The sequence below is a fragment of the Phragmites australis genome, chromosome 10 (assembly GCF_958298935.1).
Source record: "Phragmites australis chromosome 10, lpPhrAust1.1, whole genome shotgun sequence".
NCBI classification, from domain to species: domain Eukaryota; kingdom Viridiplantae; phylum Streptophyta; class Magnoliopsida; order Poales; family Poaceae; genus Phragmites; species Phragmites australis.
Window position 1 is genome coordinate 4,912,208 of NC_084930.1, and position 20,353 is coordinate 4,932,560.

Below are 20,353 nucleotides of genomic sequence, written 5' to 3' on the forward strand. Positions count from 1 at the left end.
TCACATGAAAACAAAAGCAATATGGCGCCTAGAGTTCAGATCATTGCCGCGACCTGGCGCGCTTAGTCGCCTAGAGTTCGGACTAATACTGATCCAGTGACAAATAGTATGTATGATCATTCTAGGATCAGAGTGTGACAACCTGGAAGCAAGCATCAGTTCTTGCTTTCCACAGACCAACAGATGGTAGCACCAACTTCTGAATTTTGATGTCGAATCCTTGTACAGCTGATGCACATGTAATGCCACAGAATTAAGCTCAAGCCTCAAAGGCGACACCAAAATGCACATCCATCATAGTATCACAACTCACAAGGGCAGCAACCAGTTATCTTTGGTTGCTCTTGTTATCAAAATATAAAACACGAAAGGGCATGCATATCTGTTGTTACAAGCCTTAAAAATGTACGACCGGCTTCACTTCCTTGCAACCACCAGCGAAGAGACGTTCAGATGTACAATTATGATTTATCAGCTTACATGGAGCATGTACAAACTACAATCGGATGGTTACACATTGTTCCCTTGTTACAACAAATCCATTGTCAAATGGAGTCAATTATGAAAGGCTACAAAACCGTATATATGGGGGAAAAAAGTATACTTATAGCTGTACTAGTTAGATTCGACGTAAAAGATCACTGATCTTCCTGAGTTCTTTTAGAGCTGCTAACGCCTTAGCTTGCTGTGTGCTTCCAGGAACAGTTTCCTCAAGTTTATCCACTGAATTCAAGAGTAAATTTCGTCGAAACAGCAACTCAATAGCCTGTGAGATAAACCAGCAAATTAGCCAAAGGGCAAAGAGAAGCAAAGTTGTCTCATGATTTGAGCTTAAATGTGTATATATCTGAAAACAGACATATTTCCTCTTCGTTCTTTTGTATCTCCTTAATTCTTAGACAAAAAGTGGGAGGGTGGGAAGTACAAACTTTACTGTTTGATGAATCTATCTAGTGCAATTATCAGAATATAAACTATGAGCCCAAAAGAAAAGAATATAAACCCTATAGCATCACCAACATAAAACATCAATCAGGTGTAATGGTTGTTTATTGGAGAAAGGAGAGGAGGGGGATGGCGACCATGGAGTTTGTCGGCGGCCATGGTGAGCGGCAGCTAGGGTTTGGGCGTAGGGAGGCAGCGGCGAGAGAGAGAAAGCGAGGGTCGGCCAGGCGGCAAGCGCTTGGACCGGTAAAAAGAAGAGTTTTCCTTCTAATTCTTGCTTATCTCTTTATTAATAATTTACTTATTTTTACATAGAGAAGCTAATTTGATTCCTAAGTAATCTATTATAATTTAGAAAATTCTGAAAAACTCTAATCTACTTTACGACCAAGAAACGGCATAGACCCGACCGTCACTACAGTACCTACAGTACTGTTCATGGGCGTGAACAGTACCCACAAGTGGGATTTTGGGCCAGCCGGTTTTATTGGGCTATAGGCTGGAACTTGATCCATGACATCTCCTCCTCCCCGCGCCGCCCCCATTCACTTATAGCTCGTCCTCGAGCTGCTAATTGGGGAAAGCTCCGCATGCTGCAAGGTAATGGTCATGGTTGAAGTCCGATGAAGCCCCATGTTAAAGAACAAGTTTTGCTCCCATGCAGCCCTGGTGTGACGAGGCAGGGCTGGAGATGGTTGATGAAGAATTCCATTCGCCTTGTGATGATGATGACGTCGGTGGCCTGGAGTCGAAGGAGCACATAGATAATTGCATCGTCATTGATGTAGGTGAAGGAGGTAGACTCGACGATGAGCGTGATGAAGACGTGGATCATGACGACGCCGTGTTTTGTGCTAGAGATGTCGTTGAAATCCACGTACATTATTGTTGTGCCTGTTATTGAATTCCTACAATACAGAGTTAATGTGTACCTTGTGAATGTTGGTATCTATCACGCACTGGTAGTACGTCAAATGTTGGGCAGGGGAATTGGAGGTCCTGCACGCAACACATGATCCTCCTGGTTCCCATGGGAACGAGGCAAGAAGGTAAGTGATGAGAACCATCCCAAGAGCGGTGAATGGCGGTCAGGTGAAGGTTGGTGCGTTACGTAACCTCCGGATGGTAGATATTGGTGACACGATGGTTGTAGGTAGGGCCGTCGGGTGGAACAACGATCTCCAAATCATGTTGCGTGACGATGTCAACAACCTTGTTGGAGATGGTGTGGATGAGAAGAGTGGACGTGCGTTTCTCTTGAACACTGATGGCTGCTGGATGCAATGGAGGTCGAGCAACCGTAGTCGCCAGATTGGTCGTGGAGGAGCTGGTGACAACCACATCATTCGGTCCACCAGGATCAATCGGCCATGCAATGGTGTGGCCGTCGGTGTACGCAGGAATGCGGCATGTGACAACGGAGTAACCCTCGCAACTTGAAGTGGATGTTGGAGTAGTGATGCCTTGCTTGGTGTTGACGAAGTCGTGTTTGCTGGAGGAACTGGTAGCTCCCATCGTCATAACATTGTATATTGTTGCGGCTGGACCTTGTAACACCATGCCATAGAGCGGGGCATCATTGGCCTTGCCTGAAGAAACATCATGGCTTGCTGTTGGTGGTGGTGTCGTGTAGTGTGGATCATCATTGATGAAGTCGCGACCAACCATGATGAAAAGTAGGTGTTTGCAATCATGATTGTCACTAAACTTCTCGTCACACTGAGGGCAAAGGTTGAGACACCACCTCTCCATAATCTCCTTTCTAGTGAGGCGCTTGATCGGCAACAGTCATGTGGGGTCAGCATTTGGAGATGCCCTGGGGCCTCTTGCCCCAGGCGTGATCTCCAAGTCGGTTGCAGGTGGCAAACGAGAGTTTGCGGCTGCTGAAGTGCCATAAGCCTTGATGAGGGACGCTGTGACCGCGGACACCACAAAATCCTGTGTAGTGGCCGTGTGTCCCTTCTGAACATTAGGGGCTGCCATAATAATAGGTTCTTCGTTGTGCGCGATCTGAGCATCTGCAGAGAAAATTTTTGGATCATGAGAGAGAGTAGATGGTACAGCGGAACCTGCAAAAAGGAAGTCTCCGGGCACATCCTCCGCATATTCTGGAGAAGCAGATGAGACGGCGTCGTGCGTGTCGGAGAAAATGTCATGGAGGACAGCGTCGATGCCAACAGAGGAGTCGTCAGGCACACCTAGGGTGACATGGCCAGTACCGCCTGGCGTCAAGATAGGGTGGAAGACTGGTGTAGAGGGAACGCGATGTTCGACGTGTAGGCAATGTTGCAGGAGTGTTCATCTGCTGGTGGTCGTCGAGAAGTATTGGTCATGACCTCCGATGAAGCTACTGATGATGGGACGATGGCATCTTGTAGGATAATGGTTGTCGACGGTGAAGCAGCTTGCAGCAGATCATCCTTGTTGGTACAGGCATCTGATGTTGGCAGTCGGCGTGGTAAGGAGGAAGAAAGCTTAGGCGCCTCCTTTGGATCCCAAGGAATGTTGAGGACAGTGAATAACTCATCGACACATTGTTGGTATTCGTGACAAAATTCCTCAAATTGTCTGCAAAGATCCCGTGATGAAGGTGCAGGATCGTCGACGAGTGGAGCATGAAGATCAGAGGAAATCGGAGCACCATAGGTATTGTTCACAGACGAAACAGCGAGGTGGACACTGTTCACAAGATAAACAGTATCGTGAGTACCGTTCATGTGAGGAACAGGCCCACGTTTGTCGTTGTCGAGGTCGATGCAGTCCTTCGCGATCGCATCTGCGTATGTACATCTTCAGTTGACTACAGGATTGATCCCTCCGATGAAATACATGATGTCAGAGTGGTCTCTGATACCAGATGTAATGGTGGTTGTTTGTTGGAGAGAGGAGAGGAGGGGGATGGCGACCATGGAGTTCGCCGGTGGCTATAGTGGGCGGTGGCTAGGGTTTGGGCGCAGGGAGGCGACGACGTGACAGAGAAAGCGAGGATCGGCCAGGCGCCAGGCGCCTGGACAGCAAGAAAAAAGGGCTTCCTTCTAATTCTTACTTATCTCTTTATACAAAGAGGCTAACTTAGCTCCTAAGTAATCTATTACAATTTGGAAAGTTCTGAAAAACCCTAATCTACTTAACGGGCAAGAAACGGCATAGACTTGGCCGCCACTACAGTAACCGTGGTACTGTTCACAGCTTTTGGGCTGACCGGTCTTATTGGACCATGAGCTGGATCTTGACCATGACACAGGTAAGAACTATATACTGACTTATCTAGAAATAGTGGTGTCTATTTGGCAATAAGTATGAACTTAGCAAGTTAACAAAACAAAAAGGCCTTTTAGTCCCAAGCAAGTTGGAGTAGGCTAGAGATGAATTTCAGCAAAAGCCACCAATAAAAAGAAAAAGTAAAAAAAAAAACACATTAGTAACTTATTGGTAAGTTACTTCCAGGTAATTTTCCTTAATACTAATCAACAGCTTCTATTAAGCATGGTTACCTGAATGTTTTCAACCATTGATTCACCTAGATATCTTAATGTTCTGGTCAACTCTTTATCAGCCGTATTTGACATTGAACTGACTACCAATGTTTCTTTGTGGCCACCTTCAGTCATAGATGGATTTTGGTCATCTTTTACTTTCGACTTCCCATTAGCGGAAGAACATAGTCGATGCTGTTGAACTGATTGATTATCCACCATTTCAGACATATGATTTGTTGTAGTTGCTGCTTCATCAGTCCTACCATTGTGCACAGAGAGTGCATCAGTCTCATTAACCACATTGTCATCACGGAAAATAGATGGTTCTTCCACATGATGCGTGTCTTGATCGTAATCAGAACCACATGACAAAGAGGTACTGCTGCTCCTCGATAAATACCTACTAGCTGCTCCAAGAGGATCTCTAATTTCACATGAAGGTGAGCAGGAACCATTATGCTGGCCAGCCTCACATGCATTATTTGAATTACTCCCGATAGCCTCTGCAGTACCTTGACAAACATGATCCTTTTGTTCTTCTATAGGCATGTGTGGCAAACTATTTATCAGCTTCACAGGAACTTCATCAGCATTGTGAAGTTCATCAGCAGTAGACTGCCTAGTTGAAGTTAAATTGGTGTTCCCAAAATTAGCAGCACTGGTTCTGGAAACATTTGATTCAGTGTTAGATAAGCTTCTTCTTAAAAAGCCCCGTCCTTTCATCCTGATGACTGGGCCACCACCTTTTTGATCAATCGGTGACTGGAGCATCTTCCATTTCTCTTCCCAATAGTTGGGTGGAGTCAAGGGAGATTTTCCTCTCAGAGGAGATGAAGAAAGATTTGATTCAAGGGCAAAAGATTGCAGTAACTTGGCTTTCTCGATTAAGTTCTTCAAGTCAATATCTTCAGAAAAATTTAACAACCTCACTAGGCAAGAAGTGGCATGTTCACTCCCTAGCAAGGAGGATCTGAGATGAAGCATCATTGAGACTGCCATTGACAAAATCAGGGCACCACGAGCAGAACATAAGACCTTAAATTGATAATCTGCTCTACTACTGATGTCTGTACAATATGAATGGTTAGGAGAAGAGAAGATCTCATCCCAAATAAACAGAAGATTGTCAAGTGAAAATTCACGACCAAATAGGACACGGAGCCATCGTAACGCAAAGTACTGAGGTTCTACTCCCAATTCCACAAGGTGACTATGAAGAGAGGAATCCACACTAGCAAGCAAATGATATATTGCAGATGATGCCTCCCTTACAGGAGTTAAACCTGTGCTTGATTCTGGTGAAGGACTGAGAGAATAGAAGTCGGTGATAGCTACCACACCTTGGGCACCATCCATCAAATTCTCAAACATACAGTAGGCATCATGCTCCATAAACTTTTCTGATAAAATAATACCCAGCTCACCCTCTGCTCCATATGCATCATTTATTAAGAAAAGGTCCCTAGTATCAGGATCAAGGTCAGCCAAACTTCTAACTTTAGCTGTGCTACCCTTGACATTGTTTTTCCTGTCACTTCTGTTCAGCTTTAACCTATCTGGAAAAGTTTGGCCATCAAAATCATCACCAAAAAGCTCTTCATGAAAGCCCCTGACTTGTTTGAAGTGCTGCACATCAGCGTGAAGGACATAGAGAAGAGGAGCTAAGAGTTCATGCATTCCTGTAGAGGAAAGTGATTCATGTTGACAAATGGATACAATGAGGACAGATGAATGCTTCTGCCATTACAAACAAAAAATCAAACTCCTAGTGATTCGGACCATTGTTTAGCAGTTCAAACAGGTTTCAGCATGCTGTTAGAAAGATGTGCACCTCTGGTTTGTCATGGAAGTAATTTTCAGTGATCCAATAGATCAAACAAACTTTACTTCAATGTGCACATTTAGATGTACTCAACCACTGCTAGATTATTAATTTCCATAAGAACTAGGTGGTTATTTACCAAAAAAAAATGGCCGTATAGAGTGGCTCCACAGCCAACATTGAATACATACTAAATCTAGGAGCCAACTCCCTTGGACCACTGGGATGCTGCAGTTTCACTAGGTGTATCATGTTGCGGGCATACAGCTTTAGTTGGTGTCAACCATTTTTTGGTGAGAAGAAAAGCTCACAATAGCTGAACAGATATCAATGATTTACCTTGTCTGTAACCAAACTCTGGGTATCTAAGGCTCCACACTAACAGTATACGTCCAAGCATAGACTGACACGTGCTTGTTTGGAAGAAGTCCCCCAATTCAGGATAGAGCCGGGACAGATCTTGGTTAAGCATTTTCTCGAGCTCCGCATTCCTGAAAAATTGGCCCCAAGTGCTTTCTGCATTCAGGATGTACAAAATTATAAAAATGAAAAACAAAATGAGGTCACTAAACGGCGAGTTGCATAAGATGCCACTTTCTTACATTGCCAAAGGATTGGATGCCGAATCAAGAAAATGTCTGACTGGTGAGAAAATAACAGCATGATCTCCTGGTTGTAACCAGACCATTATCAAGTGAGAAGGATGGAGTTGCGTAGCTCTGGCGACCTGACGTCCCCGCATAAAGAAACCTACAGCTATTCCAAGCAAGAAGTTGGCGCATCTATGCAGAAGGCCTCGTGTGGGAGAAGCAAGTTAGTTGCAGAGACATCAACCCACAACGGCTCCCAAGCTCTTACTACTCAAGCTCGCAAGGTGCCCTATGCTGAATCGTCAGCAACAGCAGAGCGAAGGGCTCGTGGAGATCCGGGGAGGAGCGAGAGCAATGAAGGTTGGAATACGGTAAATTTGGCTTTCCTCCACCAAAAATTTGATTTTACCGTATTCCAGCTCACGCGCCGGGGCCGAGTTGAGGATGACGATGTTCAAGACCGCAGTCGCCGGGGAACGCGGCGACACAGACTCGGGTTCTTATGCTCCCGGCCCGGTCAAGACACCATGAACCACGTCGCACCAACATCAGAAGAGAGAGGGAGGAGATCATACAGAGACCACGGCGGACGCCAGCGGCAATCCAGCCCACCATCTGTCCTAAGTCATCGGGCAAGAAGGGACAGTGTGCAGTTGCCACCCTCGTGCATAAAGAGGATGTCATCAGGTTCATCACTTCCTTCACCGGCAAGGGGAAAGAAGAAGGTGCACTTCGCCTCACCAGTCGCATCGCTTCTCTGCCTCGGGAACACCAACGAATGCAACTGGAGGGGCTCGGCCAAGGAAAAGAAAATCCTTCAATACCCAAGCGCAGCAGTCATCATGCCTCACGATCCAGCCACTAAACTCATCGTTGAGCTTTCAAAGCATGCTGACCCTATGATGCATGAAGCTGTCACTAACCAAACCTTTCCAGGGCACGGCTTGAACATGCAACTTTCACTGGACGGCCCTTTGGAAGACTCCACCTCACCGGATTACACTCCACTCCCGTCAACAAAGCAGTGTCTACAGGAAGAGCAGGAAAATGCAGAGCAAGCTGCAATTATGGAGACGCAGGAGGTACAAGACAAAACGATGCCGGTCGAAGGAGCAATCAAGGGCTCAAGGCCATGGCCGTTAAGCAACCACCTGCCTCGGCCACAGACAAGGAACACAGCTACAACAACGTCACGGGCGGTGGGGCCATCGCCGCCATGCCACCACCGCCAGTTTCCACCGATGAGCCACCATTTCAAGCCATGGCGACTCCTCCCATATCGCTGCAATACACCTCTCTGGAGACGACGTCACAGTGCCTGCGGGAGGAACATGCAATCCATGACAACGCCGTTCACATAAGCCTGGGGGGCACCGCACAGCGAGACCTATCCACCGCCAACGATGTTGCTAGCCCGTTACGCTTGGTCTACACCAGACGTCGTCGACGGCCCGCGGCCGCTCCACCAGCACCACCGTTCTCGATGGACAGCGAGGCCAAAGCCGCGAGCGCCATCATGGATCGCTTAATGCGGCCAGTCCAAGAACTTGCCCGTCCCCCTGTTCAAAAAAAGCGCGCAGCCTTTCCTCCCGCCTCTTCTATTCGTCGGAGTCGTCGGCTCGCGAGTGCTGGCAAAGGCTCAGCCACGGCGGCCGGCAATCGCGCTTTGGAGCACATCCTACGGAAGATCGGTCTCCTTGCTGACTCTTCCAAGCCGGATCGGCATGCTCAGGACTGCTTCGCCGAACTGTTTGAGAAACCGTTGCCCGCCGAGCACGTGACGACCCTCGCCGCCCTCTTCGGCTGGACATTGCCCGGCCAGGAGGAGTTGGGGCCGGCCGCAACAGGCGTCCTTTGAAAGCGTTGTTAACACTTTGCTCTGTAGTTGTTCTTGTTAGATCTTCCTATGGATTTATCCACTATTCTCATCTGGAACGTCCGCGGTCTCAACGATGCCGCGCGTCGTAACTCGGTTAGGGAGGAGGTTCACTCAACGCGGGCGGACATTGTCTGCTTCCAGGAAACGAAGATTGCCACGGTTTCCGTGCGTCTGCTACTGTTCCTCCTCGGCTCGGAGTTCGACCAGTTCGTGGCCTTGCCAGCGACCGGCACATGTGGTGGGATTTTGATCGCGTGGAAGAGCGCCGCCTGCAGGAGCGTCGCTTCACACACCGACCGCTTCTTGGCATCGATCCATTTCGCATCGGAGGATGGCTTGAGCTGGTGGCTCACTGGGGTATATGGCCCGCAGGCGGACGGCGAGAAGCTGGAGTTCCTGCAGGAACTCCTATGCTCTGGGCCATGGGCCATCGCGGGAGACTTCAACTTGATTTACTGTTCAGAAGACAAAAACAACAACAATGTCAACCGGACGATGATGGGCCGGTTTCCTTGTTTCCTCGACGAGGTGGAGGTGCAGGAGGTTCCCCTTCTAGGCAGGAAATACACGTGGTCCAGCGAGCGATCCACTCCCACGCTTGTGCGTCTTGATCGGGTTTTCTGCACGGCCGACTAGGATGATCTCTTCCCTGATTGCCTATTGCAAAGCTCAGCGTCAATGATCTCAGACCACTGCCCCACTTGCTCGGCCTGCAGGACAACTCGCGCGGAAAACGCCGCTTTCACTTCGAAAGCTTCTGGCCCAAGTTGGGGGGCTTCATGGAGGCAGTCACAACTGCTTGGGCTACTCCGACGTCAACGACATGCTCGTTTGAATGTTTGTCCATCAAGTTCAAAACCCTCAGCCGTGCTTTACAATCTTGGAGCCAGCGCACGATCGAAAACATCAACCTGCAGCTGCGGATGGCGCGTGAGATCATGCATCTGCTAGAGATTGCTCAGGATGCGCGACCTCTCTCGGCTGAAGAGAGTTGGCTGCGCCACAAACTAAAGAAACATTGTCTCGGCCTTGCATCCCTTGAGCGTACCATAGCCCAGCTTCGGTCACGCATCGGGTGGCTAAAAGAGGGAGACGCCAACACCGGTTAGTTCCATGCCCATGCTCGCCACCACAAGCGCAGCAATTTCATCGCAAGCTCCACATTGGAGACCATGTGATCCCTAGTCAAGAGGAGAAGCAGCAGACCATCTTGGAGTTCTACGACAATTTGCTAGGTTCGGTGGAACCGAGAACAGAAAGCTTCAATCTCGCCTCCTTCTTCCAACCTTCACAAGATCTCTTGGACCTCGATGCGGAGTTCACAGAGGAGGAGGTGTGGGAGACTATCAAGCTATTGCCCTTGGGCAAGGCTCCCGGTCCCGACAGGTTTACCGACCGTTTCTATCGCATGTGCTGGAGCGTCATCAAGCAAGACATCATGGAATCACTCAGTGCCATTCAAGCTGGGGACAACAGGAAGTTGGGTCTCCTAAACTCAGCCTACTAGATCTTGCTGCCCAAGAAGCTGGACGCCGTGGAGGTTAAGGACTTCTGCACCATCAGCCTAATACACAGCTTTGCTAAGCTAGTGGCCAAGCTCATGGTGAACAAACTTGTGTCACGGCTACCAGCAACGGTGAGCACCAATCAAAGTGCTTTCGTGCGGGGCCGCTGCATCCAGCAGACGGCGAGATTGCTTCACCAACAAAAAGAGTCGCGGATGCTCCTCAAGTTGGGCATCTCGAAAGCCTTCGACCCCGTGTTGTGGAGTTTTCTCTCAGAGATCCTCACCCACCTCGGCTTTGGGCAGGGCTAGCGCGATGCTATTTGTTGTCTATTGGCCACTGCCTCCACCTAGGTGCTTGTTAATGGTGAGCCCGATGAGGTCATTCACCACCAGAGAGGGCTATGACAGGGTGACCCGCTTTCGCCAATGCTCTTCATCTTGGTGATGGACGTGTTAAACTCTGTGCTGAACAAGGCGAGCGATCATGGCCTCCTTCAACCTCTCGTGACCCGACCGATACATCATAGGGTGTCGCTCTATGTGGACGATGTCGTGCTATTCCTATAACCGGTGCAGGGTAATCTTCTGGTGATCCAAGAAATCCTTGGCCGGTTTGGAAACGCCTCGGGACTAAGAACTAACCTCCAAAAGTGCTCAGCAAACCCAATCCAATGCAGCTCCGCGGATGTAAATGTGGTGCGCGAATTAATGGAGTGCGCCATTATTGACTTCCCTTGCAAGTACTTGGGCTTGCCGCTGTCGGTGCGGAAGCTAACCAAAGCAGCTCTACAGCCGCTTATCGATCGCGTGGCGGATCAATTTTCGGGGTGGAAGGCGGGTCTGCTTCATCCAGCGGGTCGCACTGTGCTTGTGAAGGCGGTCTTCACGGCCATCCCGATCTACCAGCTAATGGCCCTCGACATCCCCCGCTGGGTAATTAGGTGATTGACAAATGACATCGAGCTTTCTTGTGGAAGGGTAGAGATCAGGTAAATGGAGGTCACTGCCTCATCGCCTGGAGTCGGGTCTGCCGTCTGAAGGAGCTCGGCGGTGTCGACATCCACAACTTGGAGGTTCTCAGCTGGGCGCTCCGCACCTGGTGGCTATGGCTTCAGAAGACAGCGCCTGACAAGCCTTGGGTGGGATCCAATTTTTCACTCCCCTCAAATTCGTGTGCTCTATTCTCAACGCTCCTGATCTCAGAGGTCGACAGCGGGAAACACACTGTTATGGTCCGACATGTGGTTGTTGGGCAAATCCGTTGCCGAGTTGGCATCACATCTGCTCGCTATGTGCCAAGCCGGCTTGTCAACATGCACACCGTCAAGGAGGTGCTCGCCAACAATGCTTGGACCTGCGACATCCGGGGGCGCCTTCCGTGCCTACCATGGTGGAGTTCCTGCAGTTATGGGACTTGGCGGTTGAGACCACCTTACAGCTCGAAATTGCAAATCGTCATATCTGGTCCGCGGCACCATCGCGTGTTTACTCCACCAAATCGACGTACATGGCCTTCTTCACCGGTAGCGTTGGTTTTGAGCCATGGCAACGGATTTGGAAGGTATGGGCCTTGCCACGCTAAGTACTTCATTTGGCTAGCTAGCCACAACCGATGTTGGACAACGGACCGTCTTGCCCGATGCGGACTCCCACATCCTCCAAGGTGTCCGTTGTGCGACTAGGCCGATGAGACCATCACACACCTGCTAGTGAACTGTGTCGTCTCATGACACATTTGGTTTGAATTGTTGCTTGGATCCGGGTTGCACCACGTCACCTCAAACTGATGCCAACGCTCCTTCCCAAATTGGTGGTGTCGTGCTGCATGCAAAGCTCCTAAGGAGAAACGGCACGGGTTCAACTCGCTAGTCATCCTGTGCGCATGTTGGATTTGGAAACATTGCAACAGCTGCGTCTTCGAGGGTAATACGCCGAGCGCACAATCCATCCTTCGTGAGATTGCAGATGAGAGCATGTTGTGGTGCGCGGCGGACGCAAAGAAGCTACAGGCTCTGATGGCCTAGCTTGCGGTGCTCTGTAAGTCGTTCTTATGGTGTGTGGCGCGTATGTAATAGTTCAAGGTTGTTTGTGCATGTGTGTGCATTTGTCTCCACCCTGCTCCTGAACGGGATGGTGGGGTGGGATCGGTTTTGTACTATATTTCTATCTTCTTAATACAATGGCATGTAATTCTCCTCGTGTTCAAGAGAAAAATTATCAGGTGAGATGATGGTGCAACAAATAAGTTACTGGAACTTGGTAAAATCAATGACCTATATCCCCTCCCCTTTCCTTTACGTAACAGAAGATGTGAGTTAACATCTCACTGCCTTCTCAGACCTATGCTACTGCCCCTCGTATGATGCTCTAGCACAAGGCATCCCCTATCCAAACATGCCCTTAAACAAACAGTCGGTAACAGATTTATTACAAAGTCTCATTTCGTTAACCATTGTTCGGCTGGCAAAGTGCCCTTGAATATCTTATATGACAGTCTAGCTGGCAAAGTGCCTTTGAAAATCTTATCTAACAGTCTAATCTGCATGTATTTAAGTGTGAATATTTCTAGTGACTGCCTGGTGTTGCAAGCAATGACAACTCAGAGAACACAAACTTGAAGGCAAAAGCTATACCTACCTGGGTTCTGAGACAGTGGATTCTCCACAACTAAGTCGGGGGCGCCTTCTTCATCCTTCGAAAGATGGGGATCTATTAACAGTCTTCGCCGCAAATTAGCATATCTGCAGCAAACACCAATCAAAACCCCACGAGTTAATACACTCAAACCCAACAATTTGCATCTTTTGCCACGTACTAACAAGTAAAAATCATCTGATCATAATATCATGAAAATTCACCATGTTATATGAATGTCTGAAGAAGTAAAATTTATATTATTGTACTTACTTGATTAGCATGGCAAAGGCATAGGTGCGTAGGTTATAGTTTCATTAGTAGAAGAATACTCTAATCGATGTTCCAATCGATAGGTAGTTTGTTACAGTTGAGCTGGGCTCTTGGTGTCAAAGCCTAAGATAACTTGATCTATCAAAAAATACGCCACAAAATGAGCTGAAGACTCGTCGAGCGGCTAATCGTTTCGACAAACGGAAGCTTCGCCGGAGCCCAAACGCAATAGAAAGCAGAATTCCCCCAGACCTGACCTCCGGCGGGAGTCCGCGGCGGCGCGGCGGAGCTCGTCGGTGGAGACGGCGGCGGAGCCGGGTAGAACGCCGAGATAGGCGCGCCACCGGGCGCCGCGGAGGCCGGAGAAGCTGGGCCTCGCTGGAGACCCCGGCATTGTCATCTCGGCTCCAGCCTCCGGGACAGGAACCGGACGCTCCGCACCGCGGCGGGGAGAGGAGGAACCCAGATGCGGGTCGGGAAGGTAGGAACCCAGATGCGGGGGGGGTGGGGGGGGGGGACTGGGGGAGAGGAACTCCTCTTCGCGATCGAGAGGAGGAGATGGCTCGAGGCGTGGTTTCTTGCCGTGGGAAATGGGGGTGGGAAAGGGGAACGGAAGAGGCACAAGGGAAAGCGAGGGAGGATGCGTCCCCGCCGTCCCGGTGACTTTCTGTTACAATGGCCGTTGGAATTGGAATGCAGCCCCATCCTTCCTCGGGTAATGCTACGTATATGCTTGCCTCGGTTCATCTTACTCGCTCCTACTACAAATATAAATTATTTTAAATTTATATATATAATTAAAAAAGTAAATTAAATAATCTTGTTGTTCTTTATTTAATCTGTATTAGAAAAGGTAACTTACTCATTTATGAGAGTGATAGTATTTATTAAATAAGGGTGAAAAGAAAATAAAAGAGAAAAAATGTATAGAAGTTTGAATGACTTATATTTAGAGAATAGTTGAGGAAGCTAAAATGACTTATATTTATAATTAGAAGAGTAATTCTTTTATTTTCTACTCGCAACCATACATATATTTCACATGTAAAATCTACAATATTATGAGAGAAGTAAAAAAAATTCATACAAAATATAATTGAAAACAAAAGGTTGAGATTCACCCTTATAAGTGAAAGGAAATAATGGTGTATTGGTATTTTTTTAATGCTGATAGTATTTATTAATTGTATATTTTTAAATTAATTTTCAAAAAATTGAGAAGAGAGGAGACGGGAGACCAACTTTGATTATGGTCCATTTGATCGTGTAATATATATAAATTGTCTGAATTTGTCATAACTCGTCTATTTTATAGAAGTATAGATATAGATTTAGTGTTATTTCACACGATGGATCGTGCACACGCTAATTATACTTTCAGATAATATTCCTATTGGAACCAGTAATTCACTGATTTTTTTTTATATTATGAAAATAAAAAACTGTAAAAGTATGCATCTATTTGAAAAAAAATGCAAAAATAGATTTACAAAATTTTCAAACGGATGTATGTTTTTGCGATTTTTGATTTTTGAAATATAAAAAATACCTGGGCCATGAGGCAGGCCACCTGCTTGAAAGGCAAGAAGGACTCGAGTATTGAAATAGACTCTTTCTATCCTATTTATCAAACAAGCAGCTATATATAAATAGAATTATTTTTTTCTCAAATATATAAATAAAATTATTACATTCTACATCGCTCTCCAACTAAATATTACCCTAATTATCTGATATTTGACAGAATACAACTAGAGTTTAAATGTGAACATGATGGGCTTGAATGGTGCAGCAGTATCCAGATTTTTAGTCGCAGCCCGCCTCAAAGCTTTCGACGTCGAGTCTTCGTCCGTGAGCAGCAAACCATTCTCCATAGACATGGCCCGGACACGGCCGCTGAAACGACGGCCCATCCGGTGTGGGAGTGGTGTGGGAGTGTTGAACGGAGCCAACCGCTCCCGAGCCCGCGGCGTCAGGGCGGTCGATCTGCTGCAACTTTGTCCCCTGCAAAACTGCTTTGCAGAGAAGCTCGCAACCTGACCATGTATGGTCCCGGGTGAGCTTGGTTCCTTGGCCGATGCTCCTCCCGCCAGCGCTCCCGCCCTGCTATCGGCGGTGAGATGGGCCGCACCCACCAGCCCCGATTTCTGCACGGCCGTTGCAGCCGTCTTGGAAGCGACCGCGGAGGGCTCGGTCTGAGCGTTCAGTGGTATGGCAGCGGGAGAGAGAGAGCTGCTGGTTTCACTCTCTGCCGCGAGTACACCTTCGTGATCCCCGCCGATTCAACCGGAGCCACCGCCGATGGGGCTGGTGCTGGTTGGAATCAACACAGAAGCGTTGGCCCCATCCTCCTTTTCCTGGCCTCCAGCGGCTTGGCCTCCAGACACCCTCCCGCCCGGTACTGTTGCCGCGCCAGTCGGGCGGACGCCGAGCCGAGGGCTGTGCTTGATAAGGTACCATGGAGAGTCTGAGTTGGGCTTCCACACGGTATTATGGGGGACTCCGCCGGAGCTGACGTCTTCTGGGGTTGCGGCGTCTACGTTGCCACGCCAACCGATCCGTCGGAGTTATATTCGGTTTCAAAAGAACAAAAGATGTATTTTATATGTATAACATAATTAAATTTTATAAAAGCTTAAGATAAGAAATGCTCCACTTAAACTGACTACATCTATGCTATTCTAATTTAGAACTCAAAAGAATTTAATAATTCTATTTACTATGTGTAACGATATCAACATTTAAAAAACAATTCATTAAATCCCATTCAACTACTAAGACTCACCAGATATCCTATATCCAGCTACTAACTCATTAGGGTACCACCACCCGACTACCTAAAACCAATCATCTAAGATCTCCACTAATTATAAAGAAGTACAAACCCACTCTTAACCATGAATACAGCTGATCGATCAGTTTTATACTTTGCAGAGTCTGCATACTTTACCTACAAGTCGTGATCAACTTTTTGCCAGTATCTGTCGGTAACTTACACACTTCTGAGGTGTGCGCCGAGAGATCACTATAAAGCCTTTATAATGTGTTTCCAAATCCGTAAACACTTACTAAGGTTTAACCGCTAACAGGGATTCTATCCACTGCAGAGACCCCCTTTTGTGCTACTCAACCATCCACTGGTGCGTACAGAATAAGGAGGACATTCAATTAATTAGCCAGGCATTACCATATAAGTCTTGTGGTTACGTTGTTATGTTGAGTTATATGTCCATGAACTGATCCTTAAGATCTCAAGCATATACTCATACATCACTCAATGCGCACACAACAGCCATATCAACCAAACCAACCTGCATAGATCCCTATGTTCCATGTTGCTACAAAAAATTACCTAAACCGATTCATGTTGCAGAGACCATTAGTTATATTAACATTTAAACTACCTGACTTGACAACATGACTAAGCATTTTTACACTTAACACTTAAACTACAACACAAGCGATAAGAATAATCATGAAATGTATTAATAAACCCTAAACATGGGATTCACACTGACAAGCATGCATTTATAAAGTAAAAGACACACTTTTTTATAATAGGATCAATATGATCAAAGACACTTGCCTTCAGGAACGAGCTGTTCAAACTCTTCAAAAGTCTGATCCTATAGATTCATGAACTGCTTATCTACTATTGCAATCACGCACATCAGAAATAAATAAGTACAAACGTCTAAGAACAGTACACTAAACAGAAGCAAAGCTCTATGAAAAGCCTACTAACGGATAGTATTCACTGCTACGATCGTGCGAGCGCAAGAATCGTCTAAAACGGAGCTCGTATGAAAACGTTATGAGGGTTTTAACCTATAGGGGCTTTTCTGAAAAAGAGCAAGAGCTAATTTATAAAAACAGAAAGTTTCAAGGCTTATTTGTAAAATTTAGGGACCTATTTGTAAATAAGTAAAAATTTAGAGGGCTAAAAGTAAAATAACGGTACTAACAGGGGCCTAATTATAAAAATAGTAAAGTCTAAGAGCCTAAATGCAAGATCATTTAATTTCAGAGATTAAAGGATTTATTTTTTAATTAAAAAACTAATTAATGCGTCAGCAGGCTGACTGGGCTCGAGTGGGTGACGTGGACGACACATGGGCGATGTGTGACTCTGACGTGGATCACATAATCTGACTGGGCTTATATGCCATGTGTCAAAATCCTATTGGCTCATGAAGGGGGTATTCGGGCTTCTAATCGTGGCCGTCCATATACGATCGCTCGACCGAGAGCGGTTGGGGGGACGGAAAACTAGCTGCTGACGGTGGTGGGAAATGGCGGTGTCGCCTCGAACAAGGTGGGAACATCACCGGTGACACTCGATAAGGAGCTATGGCCTACCAAATGCGATAGGAAGTGGCGTAAAATGGAGACATGGTGACTGGGAGTCTCATCGAGGCTTCACGACGACCGAAGATGGCTCGGAGATGGCTGGCGACGGTAAGATGGTGTCGGTGATGATCAGCGCTTGACGGGAAGATGGGTACGGCGACAAGGAGGTGAAACCGAGGACTAGGGGCCCCCTAGGAGTCATGCAGTGCCGAAGGGTGGGTCAGTGGGCATCGGGACGCTACAGGGCAAGCTTGTGATGGTCTCGAGACATCAGAACACGTTACCCGGAATAAAAGGATTGGGTTATGCAAGGTGTAGTGGAAGCATTACTCAGAAGCGAAAGTCACCTAGGAGAGAGAAGATGATCTAAAAGCAGACTTTCCCAGTCTCTTCTCTGATCCTTCTGAATCTCGAGGAAAGGATTCATCCTAAGAGGGCAGGTTTGTGACACCCATTCTTTTGCTGTGGTTCGGCCCATCTCCCAGCCGAAGCCCAGCTCACTCTCCAGCTCCCTCTCACAGATATCCCGGGCCCACCTGGCATCTCCCTCTTCCACTCTAGCTGTGCCCGCTCTCGCGCACCGTGCTCACAACCGTCGCCCACCAACACCGCCGACGCACGCCCCACTCTGCACCCCACTTCTCCACAACAGCACTCATTCCCTCACGTCTATAAATATCACCCCAACCCCACTGTGCTCCCGATTCCCCTATCCCGCTCAACCCCATCATGTGGAGCCGCCCTTGTTGCCGCTCAGAGCTCCGCCGTCGCTGACCACCATGCCTGAGCCCTCCCTATCGCGCCTGAGGTTGTCGCCGGCACCGTAGGAGCAAGGGAAGTCTTCTCTGCCGCTCCTAGACGTCGTTCTGCCACTGCACGGCCATCTCTGCTGAGCTCCGATAAGCGCCATCGCTCCTCTCAATTGCGAGATGTGAAACACATTGCGAACATCGGAGAGCTAGGGTGGCAATTAGAGCTAATGTGCCACTTCACCTCTCCTTTCTAGTATTTTGAAAAGGCCGAGACTGGCCGGAATACAAAAAGCTCCGCACAAGCAGAGCACGGAAAGAACAAAATTACATCGGCACCAACGGTGCGAGGAACTTCGCACCACCCAAAACCCAAAGCCTAGCCTCCTCTCCAAGCTAACATTTTCTTGACAGCTTTGTCCACCAGAGGCTGAAAGTGAATACTGCGCAGCTGCCAGACTGAGAGAGGTAGGCCGAGATATTTGATCGGAAAGTGCGACCGAACAACCGGCAGATTTCCAATGACATGGTCAAGGTCGACGCCCTCTCACCTAATAGGTGCAACAATGGTTTTTTGGAGGTTTGTCCGTAGACCGACAGCATCTCCGAAGCAAAGTAGGATTTGCAGCAGGGAGCTGACGTCTTCACGAGTCGGTGAGATGAAAATCGCCGCATCATCAACATAAAGCAAAGTATGCAGTCTAGCAGATCTCCCTCTTAGAGGAGAAAGGAGACCAGCCTCCGTCGCTTTGTCCAAGATACCGTTTAGGCGATCAATGGCCAGGAAGAAAAGGAGGGGGGAGAGCGGGTCGCCTTGTCTGAGGCCGCGGCCATGGTGAATTGGCGTGGATGGGATGCCATTCGTGAGGACGCGCAATGTCGAGGTCGAGAGCAGCAAGGAAATCCAGTCCCTCCACTTGGGTGGGAAGCCTAATTTCTGCAATAGAGTGAGAAGGTAGTCCCAACGGACCGAGTCAAAAGCTTTGGCAATATCCAGCTTACAAAGGAGTGTCGGGGTCTTTGTTTGATGCAAACGGTGGCATAGGCCCCGGACATACATGTAGTTATCATGTATGTTGTGGCATTTGATGAAAGCACTTTGACTCAGAGAGGTAATGGAGTCCATGTGCGGGCCCAGACGGAGAGCGAGGATCTTGGCCATCGTGTGTATGAGGCTAATAGGTCTGTAGTCCGTAAACCTATCTGCGTTGTTTTTCTTAGGGGCAAGAGTAATGTTAGCAGTGTTGAGTAAGGCAATCGGCGAACAGAGTAGGCTGTGGAAGGCATTAATAACCGCAATGAGGTCATTCTTGATGATCTCCCAGTAGGTTTTGAAGAAGATTCCAGTGAAGTTGTCCGGGCCAGGAGCCTTTTGCGACGGAAGTTGCTTAGCGGCCTACTGAATCTCCTCGGTAGAGAAAGGGTCTGTAAGGTGAGCGAGGTCATGGGATGGAAGCTGCAAAGTGTCCCAATTTATATCATGTTGGCGTCCAGGCGGGCTGGCCATCACGGCTGAGAAGTGCCTGTAGATCTCTTGTTCTTTGTCTGTGTGAGTGATCGCCCAGCCACGTTCCTTTTGGAGGCGCGTGATGTAGTTTTTCCGATGCCTGGAGTTTGCCTTTAAGTGGAAATACTTCGTGTTCGCGTCTCCCACGCGGATGTTGGTGACTCTTGATTGCTGCCTCTTCCGGCATCTTTCAATAGCCGCTAGGCCCAGAACCCTTCTTTTAAGCTTTTGGTAGAGCTGGAACTCTAGGTGGGAGAGATTTCTGCTTTCCTGTGCAACATCAAGTGGATGGATCACCTCCTAAGCCATCAGCAGCTTTGTCTTTGCATCCGAAATGATAGTTTGGCTCCAAGTTCTGAGACGATTCGCCACAGTCACTAAACGGTGGAAGAGAATGTGGCATGGTTCACGGTGCGGGGTAGGCTCATCCCAAGCCCGTTTGACCACGTCGAGGAAGCCCGGGATTTTGACCCAAAAATTCTCAAATATGAAGGTTAGAGGTCTCCGTGGACCGCTTTGGTTAGCCAGAAGTAGAGGGCAGTGGTCGGAAAGCGATGTGGACAAGGCATTCAGGACATGATGCTCAAATCCTGTATCCCAGGCGTCATTACAGAAGAC

The 20,353-nt window shown here is 48.0% G+C and overlaps 1 protein-coding gene across 8 annotated transcripts; it reads right to left on the reverse strand.

Annotated features, from left to right (window-relative positions):
• Positions 1–260: 260 nt before the first annotated feature.
• LOC133883251 (uncharacterized) lies at positions 261–13,839 on the reverse strand. 8 transcript variants are annotated; one of them, XM_062322520.1, is made up of 5 exons: positions 13,387–13,626; positions 12,856–12,963; positions 6,586–6,737; positions 4,440–6,103; positions 262–766 (listed from the first exon to the last, which is right to left on the reverse strand). In XM_062322520.1, exons 1-5 carry the CDS (start codon positions 13,527–13,529, stop codon positions 620–622), a joined length of 2,214 nt encoding a protein of 737 aa, XP_062178504.1. In that variant the 5' UTR covers positions 13,530–13,626; the 3' UTR covers positions 262–619. The 8 variants fall into 8 exon arrangements, with proteins under 8 accessions (XP_062178507.1, XP_062178504.1, XP_062178503.1 ...); XM_062322519.1 differs by having other exon boundaries at positions 263–766; positions 6,586–6,762; positions 12,860–12,963; XM_062322521.1 differs by lacking the exon at positions 13,387–13,626 and adding an exon at positions 13,130–13,356 and having other exon boundaries at positions 263–766; positions 6,586–6,762; positions 12,860–12,963.
• Between the last annotated feature and the right edge of the window lie 6,514 nt (positions 13,840–20,353).

Coding starts and splice junctions, on each gene's coding strand:
- LOC133883251 (XM_062322519.1), bottom strand. CDS start 13,529: ATGACAATGCCGGGGTCTCCAGCGAGGCCCAGCTTCTCCGGCCTCCGC. Junction 6,763..12,859: donor TCCACTGTCTCAGAACCCAG/GTAGGTATAGCT, acceptor TCCTGAATGCAG/AAAGCACTTGGGGCCAATTT. Junction 767..4,439: donor CAATGGTTGAAAACATTCAG/GTAACCATGCTT, acceptor TTTATCTCACAG/GCTATTGAGTTGCTGTTTCG.